The following is a 22022-nucleotide window of genomic DNA, read 5'->3' on the forward strand; positions in this document are numbered from 1 at the left end:
TACCGCATACAAACAGGAGTGATTTGTTCGAGGATTCAAGGTAATTATTATATTGTTCGTACCATTCATGCATTTTGAAACGTTGTGAAAAAAAAAATCAATAGGAGAAATTAGCCGCTACGGTATTGGCATATAGTTTGCAATATTTACGTAAAATAAATACTAACTGCCCGGTTCTTTGCTGTTTGAACAAAGAATTGAGACTGTTTTACGTCCATATCTATAAAGAATTCAGGGATTTAAGCATTTCTTCTTTGTTGTCGTCTTTGTTGTGGTAAGGCAGCGCCACAGTGACTTAAAGACGAGCAGCACATTCAACATACTTACTTAAAATAAATGCTAACTGTCCGTTTTCTTTGCTTTTAACCAAGAATCGAGACGGTTTTACGTCCATATCTATTAAAAAAAATCAGGGATTTAAGCATTTATTCACAAGAATTTCAACATAAAAAGCTCTTTGTTGTGGTAAGGCACCGCCACAGTGAACTATTTACTTAAAATAAATGCTAACTGTCCATTTTCTTTGCTTTTAACCAAGAATCGAGACAGTTTTACATCCATATCTATAAAGAATTGAGGGATTTATGCATTTATTCACAAGAATTTCAACATAAAAAGCTCTTTGTTGTGGTAAGGCACCGCCACAGTGACTTACGGACGAGCAGCACATTCAATATATTTACTTAAAATAAATGCTAACTGTCCGTTTTCTTTGCTTTTAACCAAGAATCGAGACGGTTTTACGTCCATATCTATAAGTAATTGAGGGATTTACGCATTCATTCACAAGAATTTTTAACGTAAAAAGCTCTTTGTGTTGTCACTTAGTCAGCTTTGACGGCCCCGCGCCCCATCAATACCATTATGAAGTCTATGGTTGAGTATACACAAGTACACACAATTTACTGTGCACACATTGAACCTACGTCAGATCAGTCTCTCACAACTACTGATAAACTGACCTGTTCTTCAAGCGTATTTTCCCCCCTCTTTTTTGGAGAAATGTCACGTTGTGGCATATCCAAATGCCACCTCCCAGGGTGTTCTCACCGCTCTCATAGCCCTGATGCGGAACGTTTGAAATGTGCTTAATATTGAGATTCACATTTACAGCCCAATCAAACATACAACACGATCTGTCGAGCGGCTCGGCCAAGGATTTGTCTTTTATTCCCTTGAATGATTATTGACGTGCATTTCTGGCCTCACAAAGACTAAATGTGAATTGTATGTGAGAGTAAAGAGTTTTCACATATGATGGCGACCTGGTGGGTGTAAAATACAGCTGCAGATGCTGATAAGATTATAGAGAAGGGGCTCAAACACACGACTGGGGTGCACTGACGGCACCTTGCATTCTGTCCTCAATGTCACCCTTCAGGGCCTATCTGATGAAAACTGCCTGTCCACAAATAATCATACATACACAGAAATCCGCAAGAGAGAGAGGCACAGCTATGGTAGTGGTGACGGGAAGGTGTACAATACCTTGCGTGTTGACTGGGTTGGTGGTGGGTGTGGGGATAGTAGTGGGAGCATCTAGATGAAAAGAGTAAAGAAAAACAAAAAATAAAGAACATGTATCAGAAACGAGAAAGACAAGAGTAAAGCAGACAAAGGCCTTTAATGTCGAGAGGCTGTATGAACAGACATTTTTATTTTTTTAAAACTTTTTTAGAGATGCAGGTTTGGGTTCATAACAGGGATTAAGGTTAGGGCCAAAAGATGACTGGTAGTTGGTTAAAGAAAATACAGACATACCATGCTTACAGAGGAAAGAAAATTCAAAGAATTACTAAAAATCACTGCGGACCATACTCCCCCTCAAAACATGTAATCCTCTTCTTTTTTATGTTTAGGCTGGCAGCAAATTTCAACTTGAAGTGGCAAGAAACCACTTCGAGAACTGGTTGGTTGGTTGAAGCGCTGCTCATAGGCTACGTTCATACTACAGGTCTTAATGCAAGAATCTGATTTTTTCGTGTTTTTCCGACTCGAGTGAGGCATTAACTTGACGGTCTGAACCTGACAAGTCGCATAGAACTGGACCATTTCAAATCCGATCTGGGTCATTTTCGTATGTGGTTCAAATCCGATCCGGGCCACATTTTTCCAGACTGTCGCGGCGGTCTGTACTGTCCAGTCTCTCAAATCGGAATTCATGCAGCAATTACGTCATCAAAAAGCGAGAGAGACGCTACGGTAGCGGTGCAGCTGTGCGTTATTAGCGCCTAGCTTGCCTTGAACACGGCTTTTTAGGAAGGGTCGGACTTGACAACAGTCATAAAAACAATATAAATGGGTTGAGGATAAGCCTGAGAATGATCGGTTTTCTGTTTGCTCCATATAAGCAATATTTCAACATTGCTAACACGCCCGTGAGTCGGGGCAAACTGCCCGTATGTGTGTGTGACATGCACGGACAGTGGGTGCATGCTATCGATCCATATACTTTGAATATAAAACTAAACTGGAATTATTTACGTCTGTTATTTGTGTCCTATTTTAAAAAATAAAATATTATATCCCTGGAATGACGGATGACAGCCAGCATATGTGGTCATTTGTTTTGATGCTTCTGCGCATGTGGGTCGTCTTGCTCAGCGCGTGTCGGACTGCGAATTAGTGCGCATGCGTAATACTTGAATGGTCTCAATGGACAAAAGCAGTCTGAACGGGCACGCCAAAAAAGCAGATATGACAAAAAATCGGATTTGTGCATTAAAACCTGTAGTATGAACCTGGCCATAGTGATTTGAGTTTACGAGAACCACATGGTGCTCATCTCTCAAATTCTTGCAAAACAAAATATCGGCTGAACATTGGCTCATATCTCAAAAGATGTATTAAATTGGTAGTCTTGTATCTCAAGTAAGTACAGTATACTAATCTCACGAGACAGCTCAGCAAGCATTTTCGAGGATTAAGTGAGCACTTGTGGGTTTTATTGTTTGTGAGGCGTGCAGAATAGAAATCAAGAAAAGAGGAAAAACGCAGTGTTGGCCTTTTTAACAAAAATGAACATTACACATTTGTTACTTCAAAGGTTTTTTTTATAATAGCAACTTTGGAAAATTTGTTACAATCATTCACTAGTCATTTTTCTCAGCTTTTCCAACCTAGAGGTCAACAAAGTTGTACTGTAATTGCTTAAGCAGCCAGAAATTTTAAATTAACACCTTTTCAACAATTTCCCTAACCCAAACACAACAAAAACGAGACATAGAAGTCACAGCGAAAACTCCCGGGACAAAGCTTTTGTTCCAACTAATAACAATGCTGTCAACTTTAAATCAATGCTAATTATCCAGCGTTACCAGATTAGCACAAACAATCACATGGGAGGGCACGAAAAAAGGTTTAGCAATGACAATGGAGGATGTCAGGCATTTTTCACAGATACGTTCTGCGACTTTTGCAGTCGTCAGCTAGACAAAAGCAGCGTAATGAGCCGTCTTACAGTTTAATGGATTTCAGTGTTGTCATTTTCTGTTGAGAAAATGTACATTTTCTGAAGAATATGCTATCAAAGCCATATTGTTCATGGGGTGTCTTAAATGAACTTTGACTGGAATTCTGTATACCACAGCAGAAAATCATTTCTTCATCAAGTATTTAGCATAGTGGGGAACATTGTTGTGCTATACAGCTGTACGGCATCCTCCTGAAAGCTACTCCATTTTCTTTACTGTCTCACGCCTTTAAAATATAACCAGCCACTTTTCACAGCTGTCATTTATGGACTACATGATTCCAAGTACAATAACAAACACATAATTGAAGGAAGGGCAGGTTTCTGCAAATACTGAGCTGCAGTATGGAAAGACGTTCGAGCATTTAAGATCAGCTTAAAGCGGAAGTTCAGAATTTTATGACATTAAGGCTTAATCTTCGACTTAGCTGTGGTTTAAATAGACAGTGGAGTTGATTTCAACAAATTCCATCCAGTTTGTCAGATATTTGTTCATGTCAGGGCTACGGAGTGGCTAAGCTAGCGCGAGTCAATGGTACAATCTTAGCATGCCAATATAAAAAGATACTAACAGATCTAAGATACGCAAATAAATTCCAAACACTGATCATTGCTCGAAACATCCATGCGGCCAAAACAATGTCACAACAAAATACCGTAATTCATTTCATTCTGCAGGATTATTTTTAAAAAATGTGTTATGTGACCACAATAAAGAGGATACTTTGGGCACTCGTGCTCATGCTGCATTTGAGTAAGGTGGGAAGTCGGACTTATGCCACTCGGATGGTAACAGTTGCGACCTCATAGCGTTCCATGTGAATGTAAACAGCAAAGATGGCTGATTGCGACAAGTTGTTTTTTACTGTGACATTTTGACCTCCAGAAAAACCTGCCTTCTCATAAGTGATCAAATAGTGGAGGAAAAACGACGGCTGAGGTAAATAGAATACACAGTAAACTGCCTTCTTTAGTTTTACGATTGACGGTCTGCTTTTTGAGGGGCAGCACCTTGTTATTGCGTGACATCACATTTAGGGATGGGATTTAGGGATTTTTACGATTCCGATTCCATTATCGATATTGCTTAACGATTCGATTCTTTATCGATTCTCTTATTGATTCTAATTTGGGGAAAAAGAACAACAAACGTTTTGATTGGCATCGAGTTTGTTTAATCAGAACTCACAACCTTACAAACTCACAACGAGATCAAAAGAGGCGCAAAGCCTCAATGTTAACTGTGGCAATAAGTGGCAAATACACAAGAATGTGTAACATTTTACTGAAACATTTATCTAATAGAAATAAAAAATATTGGTATATATTGGCAGATAGGTTGTTGTTCTGCGTTTGGCAATATGTGTTAAAGCAGGGGTCCCCAAACTTTTTCCTGTGAGGGTAACATAACTTTTCCCTTCTCTGATGAGGGGCCGGGGTCAGTTTGTAACAAAAAAGTGTGACGATTGCAGAAGTGCATAAATGTAAAAAATGATTGTTTTTCAGAAAGCCACAATCAAATAACCCTTTCTGGATTCTTCACGGAATGAAAGTAAATAAAATAAAAATAATAATATAATAATAATAATTAATAATAAAAACACTATTATTAAATAGATAATAACCAAATAACCCTCTCTGAATTCTTCAAGGAAAAAGGCCAGGAAATAAATAACGATTGAGAAAAAAAAAAAATTCAAAATGGCCGGACCAAATGTGGAGGCGGGCCGTATTTGGGCCGCGGGCCGCAGTTTGGGCACCCAAAGAAATGCCGCATCCAAGCGAGTGAGCGAGCGAAGTGAGAGAGGGAAACACTTCTACGAGCCTACGTTCTTTGTTAATGTTAATATCTACAGAGGCAACGCCTGTATGTATAATCTTTTGTGTTGTTGTTGTTGTGTTTCCACTCGCGATCGGACACTTAAATCCAGTTGTGTAGTGGTTTGAACGATGTGCTAATGCTAGCGAACGAATGCTAACCATACTGTTATTAGCAGCTAATCATCGCTGATTTACGTTGATGCAAACCTGTTTGTTATTGGGGATGAAATTGATTTGTTTCACTTCTATTTTTAGTTTCACTCTTCAAGTGATGGTTGAATAAAGTCAGCAAATTATACCAACGTCTTCTATATCGTCATTTCGGAGTTTAGCTAGCTGTATAGCTGTCTCAGTGAGGAAAGTGCAGTCTATTCCCTCCCGATGCAGTTATCTCCACCTTGCAATGACTGCAAGTCGCTTTGTTGTAATTTTTCCTCGTGAAGTGAAGACACACTTTCCAGCGTTTGAACCTACGTGCTGTCATTGTTATGTTTATGGCTGCAATGCTCGTGCTTACCTGTCGTAACCTTTCATTTTCACACTCTTTCCTGGTGAAGTGTAGTCCAACTTTGGAGCGAGTGGTTCTTGGCGCCATGCTAGTTTGATGCGTCTGGACAACAAGACACGTCACGACGCAATACGCGTCTTTAGGAATCGTTAAAGGGATCGTTAAGGCTTTTTCATTGTGATGTCGAGGCCTCGAAACACTCGGAATCGGTTCCGAATTGGAATCGGATTTCGATTCCCATCCCTAATCAGATTGAAACAACTCATGACGTCTGGGTACTTTTTTTTCAACTTCGCCACTAAGCTAAGTCTAAGCTACCTCCTGTTTGGAGTGGTGTTCCAATGATATATGCTACCTTTCAAAAGTTTGGGGTCTAAGTGACCCCAAACTTTTGAACAGTAGTGTATTTCCAGGTCGGAGGTTTGAAACTGCGACTTCCCACCTTCCTCAAAGGCAGCATCAGTCTGCTGAGTTGACTGAAGGACGGCAACATGGAGCAATGTGCATTTAGAGGCTGTGGAAACAGACAGAGGAAAGGAAAGTTTCCACAAATTCCCCATGAAGAACGAAGAACAATATGAACTGTGGTTACTCGCTGCTGGCTTCGACATAAAAAACCACCGCAGAGTTGCTGGATTACAAATGTTGCTGTTCATTCTCGCAGTCGGACATCCGGGCAATAATGATGTCACCAGCCACAACAAAGCGTCACCGTATTGAAAAGGGGGCAAGACACGAGTCACAAGCAGTTGCTCTGTCGTGCATTGTAGTACAAACGCGTTGAACCCTTGTCCTATTGGCGGTCTTTTTTTCCGTCGGAATGACTAAAAGTTGCTGTGTTGCGGGTCGTAACACAAGGAAGAGTTCGGAGCCGCATTTGAAGTTCTTCATTCTTCCTCGTGAGAAGAACAGAAGCAAATGGCTGAAAGCAATCAATCGAGGAATAGTAAAAGACGACGGTTCCATGGACCATTCTCGCCTGAGGGAACCTAAATTTAGGCACATTTACGTTTGCAGCTGACATTTTATTACTGGTGAGTAAATATTGTTTTTTTTTCCCCAATTAGCTGCTAGGATTCAATAGACTAGGCAGTGGTTATTATTACCGTAACCGACAACTCGCAAAGCGTTATTTTTCCCTTTGTCGTGAACTGCTTTGATTGGTCAATCGGTATGTTATTTAATTTGCCGTGACGTGACTCATGCACTTCGTTCTTGCCTCGTGACACCCCATTTAGGTCTACTACCAAGGTAAATAACGGTTGGAGGCGAATTACCGGTTATGGCAGAAATAATCACTTCGTATATCCTACCAATTTTCTCAGTTCCACACAGTACATAATCCACGTATTATTGCAAGTCCTTGTTGTGGTCCCCAATTAAAAATAGTCACTTTTTTTTTTCTAGGTGCTAAGGTAAACATGGAGAACCACCCAGATTGCATCCATTAATTGTAATGCCTTCCCATTTATTATATAAAAAAATGCCTAGAATTAATAGAGGTCAACTTACTGGGTGACTTTATGAGGTAGTTGTAGATGTTTCCGAACGCCACTGCAGGCCAATCCTTTGGATTGTTTATCCAGCTATCAGCTGTGACTTTGTGTGGGCAGACTTGCAAGCCAATTAACGCTAATTTTAAGTTGTATCGCCTCCTCGCGTCTGTCGGCAGTAACTCGTGATAATAATAAGTCATGTTTAAGACGTTTTTATGATAAAAAAAAAGACGCAAAACACAGCTGAAATATATGAATTTCATACAAAGTTGGTCTACGGATGTTAACCTGTGCGTGCCCCCATCTCATAATGGCGACACGTTGCTAAGGGAGATGACGTCATCGTGACACGCCGACTGCGAGAATAATACAATTATTGACATGCAATGGTAAGTGAAAATATAGCCAACACTATTGATTGAATGGGTCATGAGTTTTTTTCATGTAGGCATCTTTTTTTTTTTTTTGGCATGCTATGATTGTACCATTGACTCACGCTAGCTTAAGCACTCCAGAGCCCTGAAACTAACGAATAACGAACAAACTGCACGGAATTTGTTAAAATCAACTCCACCAACTAATTAAACCCCCGCTAACTCAAAGATTAAGCCTGATTTAAAAAATTCGGAACATCCCCTTTAAGTTCATCTACTAGTGTAACCTTCTTCCAGTACAGTTAGACAATCAAGCAAACTAGTAGAAAAAAACATAGGGTGCACTTGAAGAACTTACTTACCCTTACTCATAATATTTTCCATTACTTTGCCCAATGAGTTGCCATGTGTCATGCATTAGCAGGCTCTTAAATATGGTGGCCAGATGTAAGGGTCGGCAAAATAGAAATCAAGATAACACTTTCAAAGCTATTTTAAGAGTTTTTTTTTTTTTTTTTGCAAAAGTGTCTCGTGGTTTAAAAACATGTTCCATTAAGAACAGGATTTTTTTTTTTTTCTTTACCCACTTTTTATTTTATTTTAATGCAAGTTGAGTTTGCTGTTAGTTAATTAAGTCATAAATATTCAGCTTTGTGCCACTGCACTTTGCCAGAGTGATGCATTGACAAAATAAAAAACACCGAACAAATAATTACTGCCATCTCACAAAAAAAGCTTTCCTGTTCCATTGTGCATAGGCCTAAAACATGATATGATACAGTATATAATAAATAAATGGTGTTGTGATGAACAACATATCTTAGATTTGTCATCATGTAAAAAAAAAAATGTTTTGCTGATTCAAATGCGCTTGAGTTGTATGTTACGATTTTTCTTTCCTTACTAAATGTCATATAGTGTCCTCTTTTTAGTGTGACAGAAATAGCCACCATACTCTTGAATGACACTAGTAGCACCAAAATGCTAGCCAGCCAATCATTTCAAAAAACTGAAAGTTGTGCACTACTTGCACCCCGAGTCCGCAGAATTGTCTTCGCAGGGAGGTTTAAGAGCATGCAGTACATGGAGCTTAAGTTTATTACATCTAATAGATGCATCAATAGCTTTCCAGATGGTCCATCTGTTGAGTCACAATGCACACAACAGCCACATTTGAGTGATGCGTGCCAAGCTGTTACAATAAAACATGTCGTATTCCTTTGTCTTTGAAATTAACAATGCATATTAAATACGCACAGACATTTGGCAGTGTCGCCATTCCCCCAGATCTCGCCTGATAATTAAGTCAAAGCAGTGATGAAAGCACTGAGGTGAACCCAATCAGGGACAACCACTGTCGCTACGTGGTGCCGATTAGGGCCCGTCGCTCACTAACTGCATCATCTCACACAAGAAATGGATGTTCGACGGCGATTCAGGTAAGCGGTGGCATTGGGGGCTGCGATATACCTCATCAGGAGGATATATGGTGGGACTGCGGGAGGGAAAGATAACGCGACCCCTTGCTGCGGGAGAGTCACAGCGGGGGGAAATTGGCTGGCTGTCTCTCTGCACTGTTACTGTCTGCATTCCATCTGAAGACAGCAGCAGGGGAGCTCACACTTCCAAACTAATGATAAAACATCAAGGACGGTGTAATGCTGCTGCCGGGGATGGAGTGCACGGTGGCGATGGTGGGGAAGGGATCAGGGGATCTTGCAGAGACTCCCCTCTGACAGCATTGAAGAGGAGGGTGGGTTCCATTCCGCTCCCAGTGACCCAAGGCGGTCCGATAGCAGAAATGTCAGCATGTGGAAAAAGGGGAAATTGGCCATTCAGGAGTAGAGGGTCTTGACAAAGGCCGTGATAGGATGTGGCACATATAATATCAAGGCAAACAGCAATTCTCCATGGGCAATTTCCCAGGCTGGATGTCTTGGAGCCTGTGCATTATGAAGGTACGAGTTGGAGTTTATTTTAGGAATGGGCCATACTTCCTGGAGATAAGCAATCAGGTAAGATAGAATTTGACCATAGAGTAAAAAAAACAAAAAACTGTGAAATGTGTTTACATGCAAAACTACATCTACTTGGTGTCATTTTGTTTCGACTTTTATTCATATGTTGTGAATCAGTTGTGCTTTTCAAATTCAGTATACAGCATTTAAAGCTTCTCTCTCTCTCTCTCTCTCTCTCTCTCTCTCTCTCTCTCTCTCTCTCTCTCTCTCTCCTTATATGCATATATTAATACACAAATATTATATATGGCAGAAAACACAGACAAGACTGAAAAAGCAGTTTCTGCTCTTGCACCCCACATTAAGCCCCCGAACTATTTTCAATTTGTCAGTTTTATCTTAGAAACCCGTTTACAGATGTTGCGCAACTGCTTTTGTTTTAACCTAGCCATAAAAAGAAGGTAAGTAATTATATTTATTATTCGAAATGTCTGTCATTTTTAGCTTAGAATCATAAACGATGTGTAATATTTAGTTAAAAAAAAAAAAACACTTAAAAAATTATTCACTCGCATATTTTAAACTTTTAAACAAATTATGTCACAATGAAAAAATTGGCGTCTGTAAATAAGTCACCTCATAACTATCGCTTAATTGTATATTTTTTGTTAATGTCGCATTTTCCCTGATGTTAGGTGATAAATGATCGATCCATACAAAAAAAATGAAAAATAACATTTAAAAGGGTAAGTCTTGATGTGTATTAAAATTTTGTTCAAACATTTTTAATGAATTTTTATTTATTTTATTTTATTTTATTTTTTAAAATACAAAACAGAATGATAAAACTATTTTGGCATTTTGATCGAATTACATTAAATTGTGAAAATATATTGATCCATAATGACTAATTATTAGTAAGAAATCACATGTAGACACTACAAAGAGGCCCAAGTAATATGTACAAACTGATGTAGAGAAACTTGGCTCCTTGAAATCTTTTTTATAATATTAGAAGGATCCTCACTGACACCATTACTTAATTAATGGCAGTGAATGTCAAATTGACTTGAGCTTTTGTTTTTGTGTGTGTTTTTTTTCCATCGCTGCCAACTGGGGTGGCAAGCCTGTCTTTTGTGTAGCAATTGCCACCCCATGCCACCAAGGTTGATATGCCTCCGCAGACTTCTGTGCTTACTTAGGGGAAGATAAATCCCACCGTGAATTTTCGCAAGTGCTAAAATATGATGGAAATGATGTTTAATTTTCATCTCATCAAACGAAAACTGAAATAATTTTCGTCTAGTTGTCACCTCATCACACGAAAATGGAAAATTATCTTGTTATATTTTAGTCTCCCAAAAAACAAGTTTTAGCTTGTTATGTCCTGTTCCCTGCCATGAAAAAAAAAAAATCAGTCGACAAAATATTTTTATCGTTGTTGATGAAAACAATGATGTATTGAATTTATTTATCTCTCCATAAATCAGATGGATTGATAGTTAAACCACATCGTGAAAATAGCTACATCCTTGAGCGCTGTCTGCATATCTAAAGTAGACATATAACCAGCCTTTGACTTTTGCTCCATTGAGGATTTACAGGTCAAGGACGTTATTGCTGGGGTAAACCGTGGACAAAGGGAGAGAGTAAAGATGCCTGGTTTCTCCTTCCCCTGACAGAAGAGCATGTCAAATATCCACACTCACAACAACAGGACTTGATTTGATAGGGAATCTATATCAAGAATACAAACACACATAATGTACACCTGACTGGGCAGATGAAAGATCATCATTACTTACATTATAAAACAAGAGTTGGCAAGAGGGGGTGACAGTCACGCATCATTGGTGGCCAGCAGAGGAAAGGAAGTTACCTGAGTCCCTTCGATACTCCGCTTTGATAATTCCACGAACAGAAAATTTAACTCTACTAATCTAGGAGACACTTCCATGAATACAAAGAACAGTAAAGGTTTTGACAAAAAAAGTCGTTTTTTTAATTTTCTTTTTTTAAAATTCTATAGTTACTCTTTACCTCCACCAATTAGTGAAACTGGCAGAAGGCGGAGGTTATGTATTCTGTTATGTACGTCTGTACGTTTGTCTTCACGATAACTCAAGAATGAATAAAGGGATTAACATCAAATAAAGGGATTAGCATCAAACAGGATATATTTGTAATATGAAAATGAATAAATGAATGTCATAGAGGTCAGAAAATAAATTCCGCAATAATTTAAAAACGTGACCTATCCTTTTAACTGAAATTTGCAGTGTAGGTGATACAGTATGATGAGAAGAAAAAAGTGATGACATTTTGAGGCATGAGCACAAAGGTAGAGTGGACACTTTACAAATTAGGGCGATTCTTTAAATTTGGCTACTTCGGCGGAGGGTTGCTCTCTTAAGAGCTTTCTAGTTTCCACATGTACAATACCGGTATAAGGTATACACAACAGATACATTTTCTTCTGAATTTGTATAAGTGTGTGTAGAGTAACAAAATTAGAAAATAGGGCACTAAATTTATTTTTAACCTAACTATGACACATATTTGAAATATAAACTTAGTTTTCCCTTTTAAAACGTGTTTTCATTTTTTTTCTTTGGAGAAAATAGAAAATCGAAATCAGTTGGCTGAACAGCCTCCCTGAACGGAATGGATAACCATTAGAAGAGGGCCAAAATACAGACATTTAGACAATCGTTGCCCAAATGGAAGCCTTGCAGCACAAAGCATAATGGTAGTATTGGCAAAGTGGCTAAACAGTCTTACTGACCTGAGTGGTAACCCCTACTATAGAGCATGTTGAAAAATAATTGGACAAGTGGCAGCAAGAAGCCTCTTAAAAACAAAATACAACAAAAAGACAATCATTTATCATGCCGATTTGACCAGATAAGATAATGAAATAATTGGGAAACATGCCAAGTGGTATTTAAAAAAAAAAAAAAAAAAAAAAAAAAAAAGACGACACAGGACCAGGTTATCACACAAAGACCAATCTGTGGTGCACAAACACTCTAATTAAGCCACTATAGCGGGCATGATTACTCTGGGACAACAAAGCCTCCCACGGACTGCAACTTGATTTGGGATGGCATTAAATCCTGCGCAAAACAGAAGTGGGAGTCGCAGACATAATTATAAGCGGTTATGAGCACATTTTTACCAATCTCCTGCGTCTCATCAGAAGCGGCTGAAGCTGCAATATCCAATGTCCAAGCGCGCACGAGCGATATGCTGCTTAATGGAAATTGTTAAAATACGTGTGGCTAATTGAAGACATAATAAGGATGATCCTAGAAGTTAAAAAAAAAACACCAAAACACTAAACACACTAAAATGCCTGCTTCAGAATGCTTATTTCCTCGCCAGATCTAACATAAAATCAACGTTAAATATGGTTTGAGGGGATTTAATAATCTGATATGCACTAGCATGTCATTTGCATGGGTGTTTTTCACTAACTTTACTTATAATAGCAATGAAATTAGATTCGGATTCTTTAATATTCAAAACCCAAAAGAGAGCTTTGCTAGCTTCACTGAAGGATTAACTTCTCCAACACCATGAACTATTTTAGAGCGCAATTACCAGAATACTGAATGTTTTTCACCTGAGAGGTTTGGATTAGCAAGGTACCATTGTGGGGTGTGCATATGTGTATGTGTGCCTTGTTCCCACCAAGGCTGTTCTCTCCTGTACACATTTACAAAATAAAAAAAATCTGAAAACAGCAGCATTTACACAGAACTATTCACACCTCCAGAAGGTCATGTAAGGGGAAAAAAAAAGAAAAAGAAAAAACATCTGGAAAGTTCGGAAACTTTAGCTTCCAGTTGTCCTTGGCAAATCATTTATTTCTATTTCTCAGTTTTTTAAACAGCCTTCACTTTTTTTAGTCTGAAAAATAAACCAAACACAAAAGTATTTTCCTTTGTTGATTATATCGGCCACTGTACCTCTACTGAAATGTACAAAATACATATTGGACCTGAATGTTAACTTTAACGGGTGAGAAGCTCGGTCATCCGGGAGGGGCTTGGTGTCGAGCCGCTATTCCTTTGCGTTGAGAGGAGCCAGTTGAGGTGGCTCGGGCATCTGGTTCGGATGCCTCCTGGACGCCTCCCTGGAGAGGTGTTCCGGGCATGTCCCACCGGCGGGAGGCCCCGGGGTCGATCCAGGACACGCTGGAGAGACTATGTTGCTCGGCTGGCCTGGGAACGCCTTGGAATCCCGCCGGAGGAGCTGGCTGAAGTGGCTGGGGAGAGGGAAGTCTGGGCTTCCCTGCTGAAGCTGCTGCCCCCGCGACCCGACCCCGGAATAAGCGGAAGATAATGGATGGATGGATGGATGTTAACTTTAATAGCCCAAACAATCAGATAATGATGAACTTTGCCCCTTAGGCTAGGTTCAGACCACAGGTCTGAATGCACGAATTCCGTTTTTTTCATGTTTTTCAAACTCGTGTGAGGCATTAACTTGGTGGACTGAACATGACGAGTTGAACTGTCAAGTCTCCCAAATAAGAATTCATGCACCAATTACGTCAGAAAAGAGCGAGAGCGTCATGAACGACGGCAGCGATGTAGCATTGCATTAGCGTTAGAGCCTATCTTGAACTCTGTACTGCTTTTAGGCAGTAGGCGGACTTGAGCACAGTCATAAAAAAATGATCAAAAAGGATAAGCCTGATAAAGCTTGGTTTTCTTTCTGTGCGGATTTAAAATCCTCCTTCTTACATTTAAGACCATTAATGGTTTGGGGCCATCTTGTCTTACAGATGCTCTGGTTCCATACCTCCCCAACAGAACACTCCGTTCTCAGAATGCAGGTCTACTGGTAGTTCCCAGGGTCTCTAAAAGTACAGTAGGAGCTAGAGTCTTTAGCTACCAAGCTCCTCTCTTATGGAATCAGCTTCCAGCTAGTATTAAAGAAGCCAACACAGTCTGTACATTTAAGATTGGATTAAAAACGTTCCTATTTGACAAAGCTTAAGGTCAGGCTAGTTGAAATCGGACTAGACTCACAGTTCAGTCTAAGCTGCACTAGAAGCTGTAATGCTGGGGGAAGTACAGCCACTGAGTCCTATCCCCTGTTTCTCACCCTACCTACCACTTGTCTTTTCTTTTTTTCTCTTTTCTAATTCAAATATCTAGTTGACTAGTCTCTTCATCACTAGTCACCTGGTGTCCCCTATCCCCCCTCCCCTCTGGGGGAAGAGCTATTTTTCAGCCGCAGCCTCCAGAATATCGTGACCCCTGGCTAGATGTACATCCTCGTTGCCCTCCCCCCGTCTCATCTGGGTAGGTGGGCCCCCTTTTGTTTCTTCACTCCATTGCATCTCTACAAACTGGAGCTCCTGCTGCTAATACCCACCATCAGTCCTGGTGCATCTATAGCCTGTTCGTCCTGGGAGTGGATCTCTCCTGACTGTGGTTCTCCCCAAGGTTTCTCATTTTTCCCAAAGGGCTTTTGGAGTTTTTCCTTACCGACATTGAGGGTGTAAGGATAGGGGATGCCCAGGACATGAACTTCATCTAATTCACCTACTGTTTCTGTGTATCATATTGACTCTGCAAAGCCCTCTGAGACAACCTTGTTGTGATGTAGGGCTATACAAATAAAATTGAATTGAATATTGCTTACATGGCTGAGTCGGGCAAACTGACGCACACACCTAAGACTTATGTGTGTGGGTCATGCATGCGCAGCGCGTGCATGCTTTCCATCAATCCATATAAATTTTGAATAGATGATTATTAATATGTGTTATTTGTGCCATCTTTTTGGAATTCAAAATATGATCACCCTGGAATGACGAACAGCCAGCATATGCAGTCATTTGTTTGATGCTTCTACGCATGTGGGTCAGTTTGCTCAGCACGTGTCTGAGCGCGAGTATTAATGCGCATGCGTAATATTTGAATGGGCTCAATGGACAAAGGCAGTCTGAACAGGCACGCCAAAAAAAAGACAAAAAAACTGAATTGTGCATTAAGACCTGCGGTGTGAAACTAGCCTTAGACGCAGCATGCGGTTCAATATTCTTAATTTACCTGACTAAACTATAAATGTTTGGGATCACAAAGTGGCTTAATCTTTTGTATAAAAAGTTCAGCATCTCTATAGATAGTCAGACTAACCTGTGGCACTATTATGTTCCGCCGTAAAACACGACATAAGTAGATTTTCATGTTAGTGTGAAATATTCATTGAGTGCTTTCTTGTTGAGTGCGTTTTTTTGTGCTTATTAAGGTAGTGCAACTGATCAGGGAGCCACCTTGAAGGCAAAGAAAGTTCCAAGCATAGACTTCATCGTGATATTGACGGGACACGGGGCGCGGGGCCGATTAATAGGGGGCCTATCTCCTTCAAAGCTGACTTAGTGGAAACACAGACAAAGAGCTTTTCATGTTGAAAATTCTTGTGAATAAATGCTTAAATCCCTGAATTCTTTATAGATATGGACGTAAACCAGTCTTAATTTCCCTGAGGGAACTCTCCCAAGGGATAAATAAAGTTTATTGAATTGAATTGATTCTTTGTTAAAAGAGCAAAGAACTAGGCAGTTAGCATTTATTTTACATAAATATGTCAAATGTACTGCTAGTCTTTAAGCCACTGTAGCGCCGCCTTATCACCACCAAGTTTTTTCCGTTTAAGATTCTTGTGAATAAATGCTTAAATCCCTGAATTCTTTATCGATATGGACGTAAAATAGACTTGAATCTTTATTAAAAGAGCAAAAAACTGGGCAGTTAGCATTTATTTTACGTAAATTCCAAAGCGCAGTTCAAAATGGCTGATTCTCCTTCCATATAATAATCTATCCTCTTGCCTATTTTTTTATTTGCTTACTTTTGGCATTAGAGTTTCAGTAAAGGTAGGTTCAAAGTGTTGTGATCATCTATACATTGCATTAGGCAGTAATATTTTCAAATGTTGTTTTTGTATGTGAATTCCAGTTATGCTCTTTGAAATGTACGGATTTTGGGTCAATATGTGTCTGGAATGGATTAATTAGATTTCCATTGTTTTATGGATAAATATTTTTTTGTTTCACAAAAAACGGTTTATGATAGACTTTTTGAAACACAATAACCCATTGCCTGCCACTGACAACGATAGATGTCCAATTCATTTAAAATGGGAAGACTGACTGCGAACACTCATCTTTCAGTTGCACTGACTGTGCTAGATGTCCAACCCGTTTTGACAGGGGGGTCTCGCAGCCACTCCCAGTCACTGACAGTCAAAATGGTTAGGACATCTCGTGCCGTCAAAGGCAGCCAAAAAGCTATTAATGTGAAATGAGTTTCCACTCTCTTTTCCTTCCAACTAACCAATAAACTTTGATGCTTACTATTTGTCATGCTGTGATTTTGTGTTAATTTAATTAATGATAACAAGACAACATATGCTCATCAACGCGCATTTTTTTCAATGTTAACAATGTATCAGCAGACCAACATAGTGTTGAGTGTAAGGTAAATTAATAGCAATAATGCTACAACGATGCCCCGGCACAATTCTAACTTTCGCTAGCTTACTAGCGCATTGGTAATGTAGCATGCAACTGGTTGAGAAAATTGTGTATAAAGTTAAAATGATGCTACAGTACAGATACGTAGCACAAGTCAGGCAGTTATGTTTCAGATGGATTGCAAGTTGGTTTAAAACAGACATAAATGAGCTAATCCTGGAACCAAGTGACTTCTTGTTAATGATGTAATATGCACAAACACATTTTGGTCAATTATACAGGACCACAAATGTGTATTTGATGCGTTAAAAATTTCAAAAATGATATCAGTACATTACAATACTTTTTAATCACTATTACTAAAAGGATAATATTATATGCTTTAATTCAACACTCAGATTTCACGTGCTATCTTCTTGTGCATTTGTCCTGTCATTATGCTTCCATTGCGGATGCATAAATCCGTACTATTTATTTACATTCAAGCCTTTTTGTTTCAGTTGTTTTTGTGCAAAAATAATTATGCAAATAGAAACTATAAAATTGTGGCTTTATCAAAATGAGAGAAAACGACCAGAATATAATGTCATACGTAAAGCTTCACCTCATGCTATGAGAGTGAACAGGATGTAAAATCAGACAAACAAACAAAAAAACAAGTGAAAATATTTAATAAAAAACAACTATAAGTGCTTTTTCAAGGACGTTGGTGAATGACTGTTGTTTAATTTACCAACAATGACGAGTTCTTCACAAGCTCCTTAGCTAAAAACCTGCCAGATACACAATTGGTGAGACGGACCAGACATGGGGGGAAAAAAAAAAAAAAAAAAAAGATTTCATTTATGTGCACAAATGCACATTCTCAACAGCTGTCATAATAATTTGCTCGTGAGGCAGATAAACAAACCATAACATTGTTTGCTTTTTGACAATGGCTGTCAAGTCGACTTAAATGAAGCGGCCGGACACAAATCAAAATAATATCTTCGTTGTAAAAGCTGCAATCAGTTTTCTCATAAAAGTCAATATGAGGCAGGTTCCCTACAACAGGATTTGCTTTTAAGGTCACACAGTGTCTTCTCCTTACAACCTGCTGTTAAAATAAGAGTGGTGTGCTTGGCGCCCAAATCCAACAATCACCCTCAAGATGCGAAATATATATAAAACAGATACATTTCTACAGACTAACATCACTGGAGTATGAGATGCTCTCTCTCTTTATTCAGACAGCCAGTGAGGTCCTGTTTATCCAGACAACTTGTGGGCGAGGTGTGCAGCTTTTTGTATTTTTTTTTTTTTTAAGTGAAAATGTTTGCAAGATCAAAAAACAGCAAACAAAGCGTGTTACATTACTGTATGTATACAGAGACCATTCTGCATAGTTATATTAGAGATAAATTCCATTCTCTTAAGTGAGCAAACACAATGCATACATACCCTACAACACTAATAAGGCATCATGTCCATTCTTGAACAAGCATGACACTATGCTAATCACGCTGTCATGGCGCTTATTACTGATATAAAACATATAGCGCCTTCATGTCAGAATGTGGCTGTGGCGCCCTGTAAACAGCAGGCTGCCATTAAACACGTTATCTAACAAACTGGAGAAGAGCACGCAGAAAGAAACATGAAAGCTGAAGATTTTTTTTCTCACACAAAAAGAGTATAGACCCTACTCACCTACGTCACAAAATGACGTGTCGCTGTATCCGGCCGCCATATTGTCCGTATTTTTTAGACTTATTCTTTCTTATTCTTTTTATTGTTTTCAATTAGTCGTGCAAGTTATAGAGCAATTCATGGAAGCCCCGGTGTTATCTGACGCTGTAAACTCATTGGATGCGTTGCATAAAAGGCGTTATGTGGAAAAGCTTCAGTTTATCCATTCGCCAGATCCATATTTGATGCCTAAATCGATGTTTTTCGACCCGCTGTCTTCGCCGTCTTTGCCTGACATCTACTAGCTACCCTGATATTTATACCTATCTTGTCCACACAAAATCAGCCTATTCTCATGAAAGTTTGAAAAACTTTAAGAGCTTGGAGGCTTATAAATACTTCGTTGCTGGTTGGGTGAAACAGGTCCTCGTCCACGAAAATTCGGCAGGAATCTATCGTGTGCTCGGGAAGGTGAGTTACGAAATTTTCAATTCAAAATCTTTTGTTCTTGCTAACATCCACTGTCAAGTCTAATGTATTTCATGTCATTTGTCAATGGAGCTAGGGCTTTTAATGTTTATATGGTTTAGCGATAGCACTCTCACTACATACATATATAATATGTAATAAATATGAAGTGCGATAGCACTACTCCAGATTGTCCCTAGTTTAATTTATTTTTGGCTTTTGACCTCAATAGTGAAATTGTAAATTAATTGTATGACAACTGTCTGATTATCCCCTTATAATTATATATTTTCAGGTAGTTCATTCACAACGTCTGAGTGTATGTTGTCGGCGATTAGCCTAGCAATGATCTTAATTGTGGTTGTCAGCCCCAAACCCTCTGAATATATATTAAATGCATTTTACCAGATATAAAATGACTACTACATAATCTGTGGTAGTCGTTTGGAGCCCAGTTTTCTCGTCGAATTGTAGCAGTCAATCTCGGTCTCCTCTCCGGGTCTCTAGGAATATGGTATAACTTCAAGTCTCTCCGTCTTGCTTCTCTGTTTTTGCAACACACGACTTCACCATTTTGATTATTAATGTTAACGAGCAGAAAAACACGCCATAATAGGAGGAATTTACGAAGCGCTAATGCATTAACATGACGAGTATACGGACAACATGGCGCGGGGGCATGGCTGTGATGTCACGTGAGTAGGGTCTATATAGTGCTGTCAACGCATGACTGGCATAACAGTCACAACAAAATGAAGTGTTTTTTTTTTTTCTCAGAACAATGAATTATCAATATACTTGTTACCAACAGGTACTAAATGTATTGCAGTGTGCATGTCAACCTGAAACTTTAAAGTAATCTCAGACTTTAAGTCTTGTAGGCTCTAATAAGCCACAATTGTTCTCTTTTACCATAACATGTAATTAGAAACACATCAAATATTGCTATTGATTTATAAATATAATTTTCTGTACATGTTTTGACCTACGGAGGACGCCATTCTTTATGCGCGCAATGGACGCTCGGGGTGATGACGTAGTTTGTCACTGTCACTGGGCGAACACTACATGTGTTCTGCAATTACCTCCTACACGGCGAGATGTCCAAAACATACGCACATCGGTTAAAAGCGGCGAGTACTTACTATTTGTGTTTTTATTAAGTCTTTTATTACCCTTTCATTGCCTAAAAATACATTTTGCATTTGTTTCCCTTTCATACTTTTAAGCACTGTGTTTTCTTGTGGTAGCTTTAAAGCACATTGTTGATCTGCTGACCACATTTGCCACATAGCGTATTTAAACCACCCTTATTTGATATTACTATTTTTAAGTATTTTCTTAAGGCATCTTTACAATATTTTTGTCTGCATGCATCTAAACAAAAGAAGCTGAACGCACGTTAGTACTTTGGCTGTTAAATTTAGAGATGTCCCGATCTGATATGGGCAAAAAAAAATGCACATCGGTATCGGATCGGCCGACACGGAAAAATTCAAAAAAAGATCCAGACTTCCAAACCAGTTTTTTTTTTAAAGTCCGGTCCGGGTTTTCCAGCGCACCGCTTTACATAATCCATTTCAGTTTTTGCTTCGGTTTCCCTAAAATCCAGTCCGCATTTTACAGCACACCTTCAACAAACTACATTACTGTCTCCCAATTTACCGAGAGACTTTATCGGTAAAAATGTCAGCTGTGTGGGATCATTTCACCTTAAAGGACGACAAAAACGAAGAGGCAGAGTGCAACATATGCCACAATAAAGTCAAGCGTGGTGGTAAAGCTGTAAGAAGTTTTAATACAACCAACCTAATCAAGCATTTAGCGAAATACCACCACAAACAATATAAGGAGTATGTTAAGAAAACCAAAGACAAAAAGAAAGGTCCTACACAACTAACACTGGCAGAAACCTTTGCTATGCGTGACAAACTGGCACTTGACAGTTCCAAAGCCCAGGGAATAACAAGTCATTGCTGAAAAATTTCATTCTGGATGACGAGCCATTATCTCTCGTGAGTAAAGACGCACCATCCAACACTTAGAACCACGGTACAACATGCCCAGCCGTCATTGCATCCTTGAGCGATTCGGCTGTGGAAGATTCGAGAACGATTCACAAACATCCAAATTCCGATCACTGAAATATATCAAGTAAAGCGGAACTAATACACAGCGCAGTCTTCGGGATGCAATGAGAAACGGACCGCATTGCGTCCCGAGAGTAACCATCATGCTTGTCATAGACCCGGGTAAAGCCAATGCTCAACTCACGGCTTTAGCTCAACTCATGCCGCTGGATAAAAAACACAAGAATACCTGACTGCTGCTGACAGAAATACGTCAACGTCGTTTTACTGGAGATAATAGATGAAACTAGATGAAAAACGAACTAGATGCTAAACGAGACTTGACTGCGTTAGCAACATTGAAGTATTGAAAACCAGATGCGTTAGTAAAAAGCCGCCATCTTAAAGCAGAAGACTTCCCTAGTAGGCTGTTGTGAACCTTCCAAGCGAACCTAATTAACTTTTGATCTAAAATACTCCTAAATCGGCAAAATCTTGACTTGAATCTATCTTCAAAACAGTTTTAAAACTAAGTAGACAGAAGGGAAATTATGGAGTCACGGGAGCAATTTTAACAACGTCAGTTGATTCGCAAAATTAAATGAATTGAATGTAGTTTAAAGCTGCTGATAAAGAATGGGGACTTGAGTATTTTATTTACTGTTTTAAAATGTTAACTTGATCCTGAAATAG

General features: G+C 39.1%; 1 protein-coding gene across 3 annotated transcripts in view; it reads right to left on the reverse strand.

Annotated features, from left to right (window-relative positions):
• The window catches only part of cadm1b (cell adhesion molecule 1b), a 375267-nt gene that overhangs the window by 29436 nt on the left and 323809 nt on the right, over positions 1-22022 (reverse strand). For 2 of the 3 annotated variants that reach the window (XM_057839776.1, XM_057839777.1), the window contains one exon: positions 1489-1539. The exons of the other annotated variant lie outside the window; for it this stretch is intronic. In XM_057839776.1, coding sequence (XP_057695759.1) covers positions 1489-1539 — 51 coding nt within the window. The remainder of the gene's footprint in view (positions 1-1488; positions 1540-22022) is intronic. 3 annotated transcript variants of the gene reach the window in all.

The sequence above is a fragment of the Corythoichthys intestinalis genome, chromosome 6, assembly GCF_030265065.1.
Source record: "Corythoichthys intestinalis isolate RoL2023-P3 chromosome 6, ASM3026506v1, whole genome shotgun sequence".
Taxonomy (NCBI): domain Eukaryota; kingdom Metazoa; phylum Chordata; class Actinopteri; order Syngnathiformes; family Syngnathidae; genus Corythoichthys; species Corythoichthys intestinalis.